Source organism: Lathyrus oleraceus, chromosome 7 (genome assembly GCF_024323335.1).
Source record: "Lathyrus oleraceus cultivar Zhongwan6 chromosome 7, CAAS_Psat_ZW6_1.0, whole genome shotgun sequence".
NCBI classification, from domain to species: Eukaryota; Viridiplantae; Streptophyta; class Magnoliopsida; order Fabales; family Fabaceae; genus Lathyrus; species Lathyrus oleraceus.
Genome location: NC_066585.1, coordinates 279,111,145 through 279,123,936, shown reverse-complemented (window position 1 = coordinate 279,123,936; position 12,792 = coordinate 279,111,145). Strand labels below are relative to the sequence as shown.

Here is a 12,792-nt window from a genome sequence, read left to right as displayed (position 1 = left end):
CTTAGAACAATCCATGGTAAGTATTTATAAATTGCGAAAACAAATTTGTTCATCATATATTAGTTTTATCTGATCAAATTGTATGACTTAATGTGTAGCTGCAGAAGGAGGAAAGTTCAGAAACATCTCTTCCTGCACATGTTTTGTGGAAGGAAGCCCGTGTGGGCAAATCTGGAGTTCCACAAGAAGAAGTTTTAAACGTATACCAGAAATGTGTAAGTATAACATTTTTTCATTAATTGAATAACATTTTTATACACAAATATTTGACAAGTATACGGTATTCATCTGATTTTTCAGGAGGAGCTATCTCAGTCTCTATCTCCCGATGATACTAAGAGCATACTTAGTCGGGCATTAGATGTCCCTGAGTATTCTGGTCGGGTGAGGGGTAAGGGATTTGGAGTCACTCCGACCTCCCTCAGTGTTAAAAAAGGAAAGGCTCCTAGTAATCGGGAGCTTCATGCAAGATTGGAAGCCATGCAAGCTGAGCTTGATGCACTGAGGAGAGAAAGAGAGGCTAGCGCCTCAACGGTATACAAAGATGCTTCGGACAAAAACAGTATCAACTGTACCTTTCAGCCGAACATTCCAGAGGTAATTACATATAATTGTCTTAAATTGAACTATTTGCTTAAATTATGTATTTGACATATATACACATTAACGATTTCTTGTTATTATTGGTTTTAGGGCATTTCCCATTGTCAGCTGTATTTATCGTCACCATACTATCGGATGGTTGGCAAGGGAAAAGTGCATAACGTTAGCGGAGTATTACTCCACACTAGAGAGCTCCCTGCTGGATGTTTGAAGGTATCAGTTGATATTGCAGTTGAGCCGAATGCAGCATTACCATATCCTAGCGATGATTCGGATGCAACAACGGTGCACGAAGCAGTAGGTTCGTTTGTTGCATGGCCGACAAACCTCATATGCGTAGGATATGAGGTATGCTTAAAACTTATGTTAACTTTAATGTGTATATTCAAAGTTTAAAATTTATGCTTAAAATTTTACTTACATATTTTCCTTGGTTATGTTAAATAGACTCCCACAAAATCCAAATCAAAAGAAAATGAGGTTAGCAATGCCTCCGCACAACAAAAAAAGGAGGTTAGCAACGCCTCCGCACGGGTAAAAAGTTCTGGTGCTAAGAAGACCGTAGCTAGGAAAAAACCTACCGCCAAGTATAGGTCGTGCCTCAGGACATTTATAGAGATGACCGATATACCGACCGGAGGTGTTCGGAATGTACATATGGAGGTAGGGATTTTCGGCTTTGATTACGACCAAATGATTGGTAATGAAGACTTCATGCAAGTTTTTGGTCATGAAGAAATCGGCGTCAACGTTGTCAACACATATATTAGGTAAATCCGGTCTACTTTGTTTTATTAATTAAACAACTTATGTTAATGATGTTTACTTTATGTTAATCCGGTTTACTTTATGTTTCAAAAGAGGTGTTAATGATGTTTTTATATTAGGTTTTTGTATGACAAATTGATGCGCCCCAATGATTTGGACGAGTCATTCGGATTCTTAGCACCCGCGACCGTCAACTTAGGTTTAATCTTAAGTAGACCGCATACCGTGACGGAGTATGTTCTTCAGATCCTCATGGAGAATAAAGATGCGGAGAAGTTGTTTTTTATACCGTTTAATACCGGGTTAGCATTTCATTCTAAATTCATCTATTATAATTATTTTCCAAGTTACCATCTAACATTTGCCTAATCATTACAGTGGACATTGGTTGTTGCTCGCAATCAATCCTATCCGAGAAATTGTGTATTATCTTGACTCGTTAGGAAATGATTGGACAACATACCCGGATATGAAGAACCTAATTGACACGTAAGTGAGAATGTTCAAAAATTTTCTTAGTTTATGTGAATTGTTCTAATTGCTTCATTTTTATTTTATTAGCGTCCTACAAGCTTTTCGGGCCCAACGAGATATCCAAACCTCAAGGAGGAGCGCCAACCGCATTACATGGATTAAAGTGGCGGTATATTTTTAATTACCATATTTTTTATTATATTAGTGATGACACTTGATAAAACTTAGGATTTATAATCCATATTTTTTTTTCATGTAGTGTCCTCAACAACGTAATCAAATAGATTGCGGGTATTTCGTGTTGAGGTTTATGCGAGATACTCTTGCTTTGGGCCGATTAGTGATTCCCACCGATGTATGTATTTCTAACTTATGAGTTATTTTTATATTTACACATATCTCATATAATTAAATAGTTGGAATTAATTCAAAATATGTTATATTATTATGTAGTACTTTGAGGAATTCAAGTGTGCATTTTATACAAAGGATCAAGTGGACGAAATCAAAGAGGAGTGGTGTCAATTCATGATAGAGCTCAAAGTTTTTTCATAAATTTGTGTAATTAATGTGTACATTTGTAGTATATGTAATGACTTGTAAATGTGTACATAAATTTGTATATATTTTGATACATTTAAGGCAAAATTGGTTTGAATTGGTATATATATATATATTTGTTAGCCAAAAATTGGTAGAAAAAAGGCCAAAATGGCATGTATAAAATGTGATAACTGTCTGTCAAAATCTGGTTGAAAACAGGTAGAAATTCTGGTTTATAAACCTGGAAAAAATGTGGTTTAAAACAAAAGCTTCAAAAATTTTCGTATACATTAGACAGCGCTTCTGTAAAAAGCGCTGTCTAAAGGGGGGTTAGAAAGCGCTTAAGGCAAAAGCGCTGTCTAAGGGGGGGGGCTTAGACAGCGCTTTTTGAAAAGCGCTGTCTAAGCCCCCCCCCCCCCCTTAGACAGCGCTTTTGCCTTAAGCGCTGTCTAAGGTATACCTAAAAAAATTAAAATAGAGGGGGCTTAGACAGCGCTTTTTGAAAAGCGCTGTCTAAGCCCCCCCCCCCCTTAGACAGCGCTTTGGCCAAAAGCGCTGTCTAAGGTATACCTAAAAAAATTAAAATAGGAGGGTCTTAGAAAGCGCTTTTGGCCAAAGCGCTGTCTAAGGGGGGGGCTTAGACAGCGCTTTTAAGATTTAAAAAAGCGCTGTCTAAACCTTTAGCAGCGGAGGTTTAGACAGCGCTTTAAAGCGCTGTCTAAGGCCAAAAAAAGCGCTGTCTAAGGTCTTGTTTGGCGTAGTGTTGTGGGCGCATGCATGCAAAACCAATGCATGTAGGTGCCACATGCATTGGCGCATGCATGTGTGTGTATGCCACATGCATTGATGCATGCATGTGTTAGTGTGTGTGGAGCCTAGTGCATTGGTGCATGCATACTTTGGTTCTTCTATAAATACCATGCGCATCTCCCATATTTTTTCAGACAACTTCTTACCCTCCTTCCGTTTCCTTCAATTTCTTCAATCTCCTTCAATTTTGTTTTCTTTAATCATGTCTGAATACATTCACATGAGAAATGGCGATTTAATCTTTTCAGCAGTGCAACCTTCGATAAAGATTCGACTTTGGAATATAGAATCGTTCGAACGTCTTAATCGAACGTTGAACCATTGGTTAGATGGAGCAATTGCAGAGGGTGAAAGGATTAGAAGAATTAAATGACTTGAGTCCACGTTCAACCAAAATGGAGAAGTTCGTGTATGGGTGGATATTAAGACTGATAGAGACGTTCACAGGATGATGTATAATATGTTCAAAATTGTTTTGATGGTTGTAATCGCATAGTTATAGTAATGGTATTTTATTTGTTGTAGTCTGTTGTGTTGTTGCTTGTGTGTTGAATGTGTTGTATTTGTTTGTGATGGTATTTTCTTACAAAGTTATCATATGAAATAAATGTTGTTTTTAATATAAATCAAAAGAGATACAATTAAAATTATCTTGTTATGCTTGTTCCAACACTGGGACAGTTAGTACGATTATGACCAGGCTGACGACATGAACTACATAATTGAACCATTTTGTTCGCTGTATCCATTCCGGTTCGAATACGGGTGTTGTTTGGATGATCCTTTTTCTTTCTTTGCATTACTTCATTGTGCTAGAGAATGTCCCCTTGATATTCAGGCCAATAATCCTCTTTTGCTATCACTGAAAATCTAATTTTGTAAACATTTGAGAGGTTTATGACTTTGTAAACGTCGGATAGTAAGTAGGATGGATCCCGTCGAACATTTGAACATGCCGCTATGACATGGGAGTAGGGCATACGAAAGGCTTGGAACTCTCCGCATTCGCATCAACCTCTATCTAGTTTCACTCTATATTGTCCCTTAAGTATGCCTTCATTGTGATCTATGGACTCAGTAACATTTTACCAACCTTTAGTACGGCCAAACACCGTGACCACATGTGTGTTAGCTTTGGCATCTTCGTGTCTAATGAATTTCATTGAATCATCACTGAACAACTGCCCAAATTGTAACACTGAACTCAATTTGGAATGTTTGGTCTCAAACAGCGCCCCTAGCCTGAAATAGGTTGTTTGCACTAAAGCGTTTATAGGTAGGTGTCGGATGCATTTGAAGACAAAGTTCATTGATTCCACGAGATTTGTTGTTATGTGGACCCAACGTTGACCGTTTCCATATACCCTAGTCCACTTCTCCAATGGAATATTGTCGATCCACCGTATTGCATATGCATTTGACAATCTGATGTCTTCACAGTAGTGTTTGAAAGAAGGTTATGTTAATGCATACCCTGCATTGACAACTTTCTTCCGCAACGTTTGTCTTTGATCTTCCGCATAAAAGTTTGAGCGATATGTCTAATGCAGTAGACATGCGTCGACGGAGGATCCTGCCAGCCATTATCAATGTTTTTGTAGGCACTCACTATTGAAGGGTGTCGGTCAGAGATCAAATATAAGTTAGGTTGAGGAGCAACGTGCAATCGGAGATTTTTTAGGAAAAAACTCCATCCCTCAGCAGTGTCCCCTTCAACTAGGGGAAAAGCAATTGGGAAAATCATGTTGTTGTCATCTTGTGCCACTACCATCAGTAGTGTTCCTTTATATTTTTCGTACAACCATGTACCATCAATTTGTATAATAGGTTCACAGAAAGAAAAATCTTTGATGCATGGTTGATACGTCCATAAGATTCGGTGGAATATTCTATTTTCAATAGCACAAGTCCCGTCTTGGGTATACGCCGACAACGTTTCCAACTTGACAATAGTCTCTGGAGCATACTGTTTAAAAGTCACCAAGTATTTTGGAATTTGTTTATAAGACTCCTCTCAATTGCCATACACTTTTTCAACCTCCTTTGTCCTAGCTATCTAAGCCTTCCTGTATGATGGAGTATAGTTGTATTGTGTTACAATATGCGAGATTATTGTACTCACCTTTAACGACGGATTATCGTTAATGACAGACAAAATTTTATCGCATATTAACTGAGAGCTAAGTTTGCGATGGTCTTGCATTGGGTTCGTGATCATGCATGTGTGAACTGGACCCATGGAGTTGGTCAAGCATGGGGTTGGTCAAGAATGTCGTCACTCGCCCCGGTAAACGGGCAGTAACTCATATTCCCCTTTGCAACAAAGTAAGTTTAAAATTTTACCATCTAATTTATTAGACTTTATGTTACAACTAACTGTAAATAATATTTTTCAAATGTTTTCGATCAAGGTGGTCAGTTAAATGGATGAACTACAACAGGTGCCCGAAACACGATGTAGTAGTCTATCGCAAACTATATTAGACCACATTGGATCAGATGATGTAATACTACTACACAACTCTACATTTGATTTAAAAAAATTATCCAATTACATATCATTTAATCATGTCATATTCTTGTACAGTTTATCTGGAGGCCATATATGGGTCTTGATCATCAGGTTAACCATGATGATGATGCAGTTTGGACAGCAAAAACACCAATTATACGATTCACTACTATGGATCTGGGGGCGTTTCAATCGGGCGAGTCATTGAATTTCTTGTCAATTCTATGTAATTTTTTTATTAAATATAATATAATTTTTATTTTCAATATTTCATTTAATTAATTATAATTATAACATTTAAAATTATTATATATATATATATATATATATATATATATATATATATATATATATATATATATATATATATATAAAAGGAGCATGCGCCACATGCATTGGCGCATACACTATATAGTGTATGCATGCGCCAATACATGTGGCATCAAGGCATGCACGTGACACCTATATGCATTGGCTTTGCATGCATTCGCCCACAACCTTGGCACCTCCTATGTAGGTTAGTTGGATGTACCAGTTCAACTGGCGTATCCGTAGAAAAAAAATATTTTAATATATTTTTTTAAATTTTGATTATTTTAAAATTTTATTTAAAAAAATTGGTTATTTAAAAAAAAATCTTTAAAATGAACAAGAGTTTTCCATAATAAAAAACCATTGCATTGTGAAGCAATGTGTCATTCATTTGCCAAATAATAAATTAAATAGTTTGTTGTATTTATTCTTCTCTTTTTAACAATTCACTGTCAAATAAGTTAATGTATTTATTTCTTCTTTTTTAATCATAATACTTAAATTAATATTTTTAATTAAAATAAAATGTATGAATAATATCTTAATATATGAGGTAAAAATTTGGGAAATTCTTTAGGTTTGCATAATGAAAAATGAATGTGTTGTTTCTAAATAATATGTCTAATGAGTCACACAAAGAACTAAAATATGAGTAACACCACTGAAAATTGTCTAACATATTATTTAAATGTGAAACATTGAGAAAAACACCCTCACAAGACCCATACATTCTTCAAGAACTCAATCTTTGGGTATTATATTTGATTAGCCTAATTTTATGTTTTCTAATATCTTCAATAAAATAAAAATAATTATTTATAATTAAAATCATATAGTATTTGTCTTTAAATAATTAATTAAAAGTAAAGTTTATTTATAATTATAAACAACAATTTTATTACACTATCTATAGTTTTTTACAAATTTTCACGTTATTTTTTATAAAATAAATCAACTAAAAACTATTGAAATGTACACGGGACACGTACTTTATCTTTAATAAATTAGTTAAATTTAATATTTTTTAAATAATTTTTATATAAGATAAAGAATAGTTATAATATATGAATTCCATTTTTGATAAAACACATACATGAGATATATATATAGGTATTTTTATAAATTTAAAAAGACATTGATATAATTAAAAAAAAATAGACGATAAATATAAAAAGTACAAGATATATATAAATAAAATATAGTTGACAAAATTTGTTAATGAAAATATTAATTAATTAATAGCACTATTAAGTATTATAATACATGGGGTAAATATATGTCAACGATACAAAAAGTGCCGGAAAAATATTTGTTAATAATAAATATCAATAATACCAAACACAAGATTGTCAATAATACATGATATGACACAATATTATTATTATTATTATTATTATTATTATTATTATTATTATTATTATTATTATTATTATTATTATTATTATTATTATTATTATTATTATTATTATTATTATTATGTAACATCAAAAAATACATCACCCGCATTTTCTATTAGTTAATAAAAAACATATAACAAAATATTTTATTAATAAATACATAAAAATTACATAATAAAATTTGTTAAGAATTAATACATAAAAAAAACTTAAGATAAATATTTATTTTCAATAAATATTTTTAAAATAAAACTAAATCAAATAAGAAAATTATACCGACTTAAAATATTTAAAATATATAAAAGTTAAGTCTAACAATTCGGTATATATATTTAAAATCAAACTATAATATCCATACTTATTTCATTCAATTACGTTAAAAATGTCTAAGTGTTGTGCTAAAAAAATAATATTTATGCTGTTTAATTTTAATTATAATATATAATTTTTATATTAAATTTTTATAATTAATATATTTTACTAAAACTTATAATAAAATTCTCTATATTAAAACTTACAAACATTTATTATATATTTTATTAAAATTTATTATATATTTTACAAACACTATCTATAATAAAGCTAGTACTTTTTTAAAGAAAAAGATGTATTAAACAAAAACGGAGAAATACAAAGACCGGAGCATTATTCAATTAGTCTAAATAAAAGTATAATCAATCTAAATAGATAAAATTACATAAATAGACTCAATCCTGAATAATCTTAACAAACAAACACTTTCATAACTTAACCAACTGTCAATTCATAATCAATCGATGTACCATTAACCGTTAAGAATGTGTGATTGCCTCCATTTATAAACACATGTTCAGATCATATATTGTCCGATGTGGGACTCTTAACATTAACTTCCTGCCACAATAGCAATAAGCATACAAGCCCTTTTGAATATAATAATCCATATTCAAACAATAAAAGTGAATTAGTTAAGATTGAGATTTAAAGATAACAACCAATCATGATGGAGAATTTGTCATGGCCCAAGCTAAGAAAAATGAGGAATTTAAAAACCAAAACATGCATATCAATGAAATTCTTAGACAATTAGCGTCTAAATTTGATCTAATGACCATACATAACAAAATCTTGAAGACTCAAATCTCTCGAGTAGAAAAACAACAAGTATCATCATCTACTCTTTCTAGAACATTTCGGGATACATTTGAATGTTGTCACATTAAGGAATAAAAAATCACTACATGACACTAGTGAAAGGATAAGAGAAAAGGCGAGGAGAGTGAAAAGTTCCAACCCACAAATGAGATTGTGGAAGAAGGAAAAGAGAAATCATATGTTACTCATACGTCTTATAAACAATTAATCCCTTATTTATAAAGAAAAAATAGAAGAAAGCATTAAGAAATTTGTAAAGTTGGTAAAAAAATCTATATATCAATATTTCCTTCATAAAGGCTCTATCTTAGATACCATTATATGCCAAATTACTTAAAGAGATTATGTCAAACAAATAAAATTTGGAAGATAAGAAAACAATGACACTTGCATAAGAGTGAAACTCAATAGTTTAAATACATTACTACATAAGCTAAAAGATCCGACGGGTTTTTCAATTCCTTCTGTTATTGGAACCATAAGTTGTGTATATGTATGAGAGAGAGAGAGATGTGATATAATGGCTAGTGTTATCCTAATGCCCTAACAGTTTTTAGAAAATATTAACCTCGTTGAGATGCAATCCACAAATATATCCTTTCAATTAGCCGACCGATCCACAAAATATATGGTAGAAATATTGGAAGATGTTCTCATAAGGATAGGATACTTGTCCATACCCCCATCGATTTTTTCATCATGGAAATGGAGGAGGATTCCTAAATCCTTATTATTTTAGGTAGACCTTTCCTCGCCACTGCTGCAACCGTATTAGACATTAAGTGTGGAAAATTTATCTTTAATGTGGTGGATGAGAAGATCAAGTTTATTTTGTCTAAACTCATGAAAAATAGTGTAGGGTGTTTACGGTGGTTTAAAGGACCTACTCATGTGAGGTGAGAGACTCTGTATGTAAGCATTATATTTATAGTATTATGAGTAAGTTATCATATGTCCTTTATCCCATTTGAGGAGTGGTATTTATATAGGCTTTTGGCCTAAAACTTAGAAAATTCTAGGAGGTGGTAACTGCTCCTCTTTGACAGAGGGATGTTGTTGACTACCTATTATTCAAGAGGTCATGGTACAACTCAGTCTGCATACCTGATGGAAGGATAATGGCATTGCACACATGTCTTATATGGAGGGATAACTTCTCCAGTGTCGTGTGTCACTTCATTAGGTGGGAACCCTCACATCACTCTTATTTGGGGATTTTCACAAATGTAACACTACAATAGACTATAAAAAAAATGAAACTATTTTTCAAAAATAATATTTGTGAATATGTGACTTGCCTTGGAATCAATTCGGTCTTGTCTTTATCATGTCTCGTCCTTATTAGACTCGTATCGCATAGAGATTTATCGAGTTTATAGTCTAGTTTGGGTCTATATAATTGACCCGATCTAGTGTTAGGGTCGAGTTTGAGTTACATATAACCCTACTTTACTCGTCCTTTGATCATCCATAATTTGAAAAATATCGTGCTTTTTAATTCAAATTCATTCTTTGATGATGCTTAGAATATCGGATCTTGTTTGTTGAGTCAATCATTAAAATTTATTCAAACATAAAATCACAATTTTTTTCTCTTTTAATTTAAGTAAGTGTTATTTACATAGATAATTTTTTTTCTTTTGTAATTTCACCATCAAAGTACGGCATTGTTTTGTCTCATCATTACATACTCAACCAACAACTTGAGAGTCGATGATATAGATCCACTTTTATATATATATATATATATATATATATATATATATATATATATATATATATATATATTCAAATCACTTTAATTTTTTCATTTGTATAAGTATTTTACCATTTTGTATTATTAATTTAATCTTATGAGTTTCTTCACAGCTTCATCTTTTTAAATTTTAACTAAAAAAAGTTGAGTTGTTTCCGACACAACCCACCAATTCCAACTAATTAATACCTTATTTTTAGTAAAAAAAATAACTAATAGGTAGAGAAAACATACAAGTGTGAGTACACAACAGAATTTGTTATCATTATTCATTAGTGTAAATATCTAAAAGTAACCATATGAGCACTAGGTACCCTTTTTATTACAAGTTACATTTAGTTTATTTATTATGCATAACCACCAATCACTAGTATATCTCAATTGAAACTTAGTTGATACTTTGGTGATTTATCAGGCCTAAAGAGTCCAAAGTGTCTCTCAATTTCAGGACCTGGCTTCTGATTTTCATCAAACATAGCAAAAAGATAAGTCTCAATAGGTCCATTAGGCCTCTTAGGAGTCCCACCCTTAGCATGCCTAATCAAATTCCCATAATATGTTGCAGCATTTCCAGCACTAGCTCCAGTTCCACCTTCAGATGGCCACCCACTTTCAGACACAACAATCTTCACATTTGAACCCCCTACTTTTTCAAGAGCAGCATAAATTGAATCCAAAATTGCATCAAATAAATTTTGGTAACCAACTTCATTCTTCCCTTGTTTTGTAAACAAAGCATAGTCAAGACCAATGCTTTGTTGGTTATTAACATATGAGAAATAAGGATACACATTAGCAAGAAGTGGTGAGCCGTTGCTAACTAAAAAGTTAACAATAGGCCTTATGTAACCAACTGAACCGTCGCTAAAAGCGCCATCGTTTGGCGGGTAAGATTTTCCAATTAGAATTGTGTCTATCGCGGTAGACACTTTAATCTGGCCTAAATTGGACGAAGATATCGCGTTTTGAATGTTTTGCAATGCGGGAAGAACCGAACTTGCTTCGGGCGAATCTGCGTGAATCTCATTCCCGACTGCAATGTATTTGATTTTCACACTTGGATAATACGGTTTTACGTTTTTGTTGACCCAATCAGCGGCGGCCTGAGCGTTCGTGAGTGATTTAAGAACGTCGTTCGGGACGCCGAGGATTACCTCTATGTTTGAATTTTTTAGGGCTTGAAGTGCTGCATCATCTGGATTGTATAAGCGGATTTTACCAATTCCATTTGATTTGTATAAATCTATCACTGCTTGCCTTGTTGGGAGATTATTTCCAAATCCTCCATAACAAACACCTACGGATTGTGCACCTGCATGTTTAATATAAATTCATATTAATAATTGGACCAAATACCAAATGTACCAAAAGTTTGATAAATAAATGTTTCATAAAAAATGAAAGAAATAGTAATAGACCCGTAAATTCTACTGCAGTAGAAGATAACAATACTCCAATAAGCACCAATGTGATAGACATGGTTGTGTTTGTTTTTGATTATATAAAAACTATAAGTTTGCAACCTATATATAGGCATAGTTTTGGCAATTGGGTCACTATATGTTAATGAAATTATTTTCCCCGTCAATCACTCCATGGAAAAAAATATATACATTTTGAAATTTATGGAATTCCCTGCAAATGAGGATATCACAACGCCACACCGATGGCTTTGACAAGTCGCATGGCGTATGTAATCTGCCAGTTGCGTTTACTCATGTTGCGGTTTCTATTGAAACGTTAAAATTTTCAATGATATTTATATTGGAGTGTCAATATCGTCGGTCGCTAGAAACAATAAGGTGGTCCATGTGACATAGTGGACTCCAATTTCGTTATCAGACTGTGGTAACCTGTTTGCTTCGTAAGCATTGAACTCCTTTAGTTCTCTTGTTGTGGACCATTGTAATTACACCAGCTACCTCAGCCTTATGTGTTAAAAGTTTAGCATAGCATGGTTCAACACTCGAAGTTGACGCGGTCATAATCCATATTATGGTTGTATTATCTTTTCTCTCCATTTTTATCATGAATTTAATATTCCTATATAAATTAACATGTTCTAATTTTAATTTATAGACATGTTTGTGTCTATTTTGCTTCTGCACAAAATATGAAAAATTATGAGGAATACAAATTCTAATTTAAGATATTAGATCGGATTTTATTTTATATTTTATTTGTTTTTTTAATCATTGAAGTGTTATATTTGTGAGCTTTTCCGCTCCATTAGTACACAGTTGGTCATCATAAGAGTGTCTGACTCTCTGAAGTGAAATTGTTATCTGACACTTTTAGGGACGTCGTCTGTAACAACCCAATTTTTAGTATTTATTTATTATACTATTATTATTAGATTTTATTTTATTTATAGTATTAATTAATTAATGGGTTGTTCGGTAGTATAATAATCGATTATATTAATTAATTTGGTGTGTTAATTAATTATTTAGTTGATAGGAGATATCATGAATAATTGAATT

The 12,792-nt window shown here is 32.6% G+C and overlaps 2 protein-coding genes across 2 annotated transcripts; one reads left to right on the top strand and one right to left on the bottom strand.

Moving 5' to 3' along the window:
- The first annotated feature begins 1,445 nt into the window (after nucleotides 1-1,445).
- LOC127106520 (uncharacterized) lies at nucleotides 1,446-2,483 on the top strand. The gene is made up of 5 exons (XM_051043804.1): nucleotides 1,446-1,673; nucleotides 1,750-1,860; nucleotides 1,933-2,014; nucleotides 2,105-2,200; nucleotides 2,299-2,483. The coding sequence occupies exons 1-5, from the start codon at nucleotides 1,510-1,512 to the stop codon at nucleotides 2,398-2,400; spliced, it is 555 nt and encodes a 184-aa protein (XP_050899761.1). The 5' UTR covers nucleotides 1,446-1,509; the 3' UTR covers nucleotides 2,401-2,483.
- Nucleotides 2,484-10,548: 8,065 nt separating this feature from the next.
- LOC127106519 (glucan endo-1,3-beta-glucosidase) lies at nucleotides 10,549-12,026 on the bottom strand. Its single transcript, XM_051043803.1, has 2 exons — nucleotides 11,728-12,026; nucleotides 10,549-11,621 (listed from the first exon to the last, which is right to left on the bottom strand). The coding sequence occupies exons 1-2, from the start codon at nucleotides 11,786-11,788 to the stop codon at nucleotides 10,687-10,689; spliced, it is 996 nt and encodes a 331-aa protein (XP_050899760.1). The 5' UTR covers nucleotides 11,789-12,026; the 3' UTR covers nucleotides 10,549-10,686.
- Nucleotides 12,027-12,792: the final 766 nt, after the last annotated feature.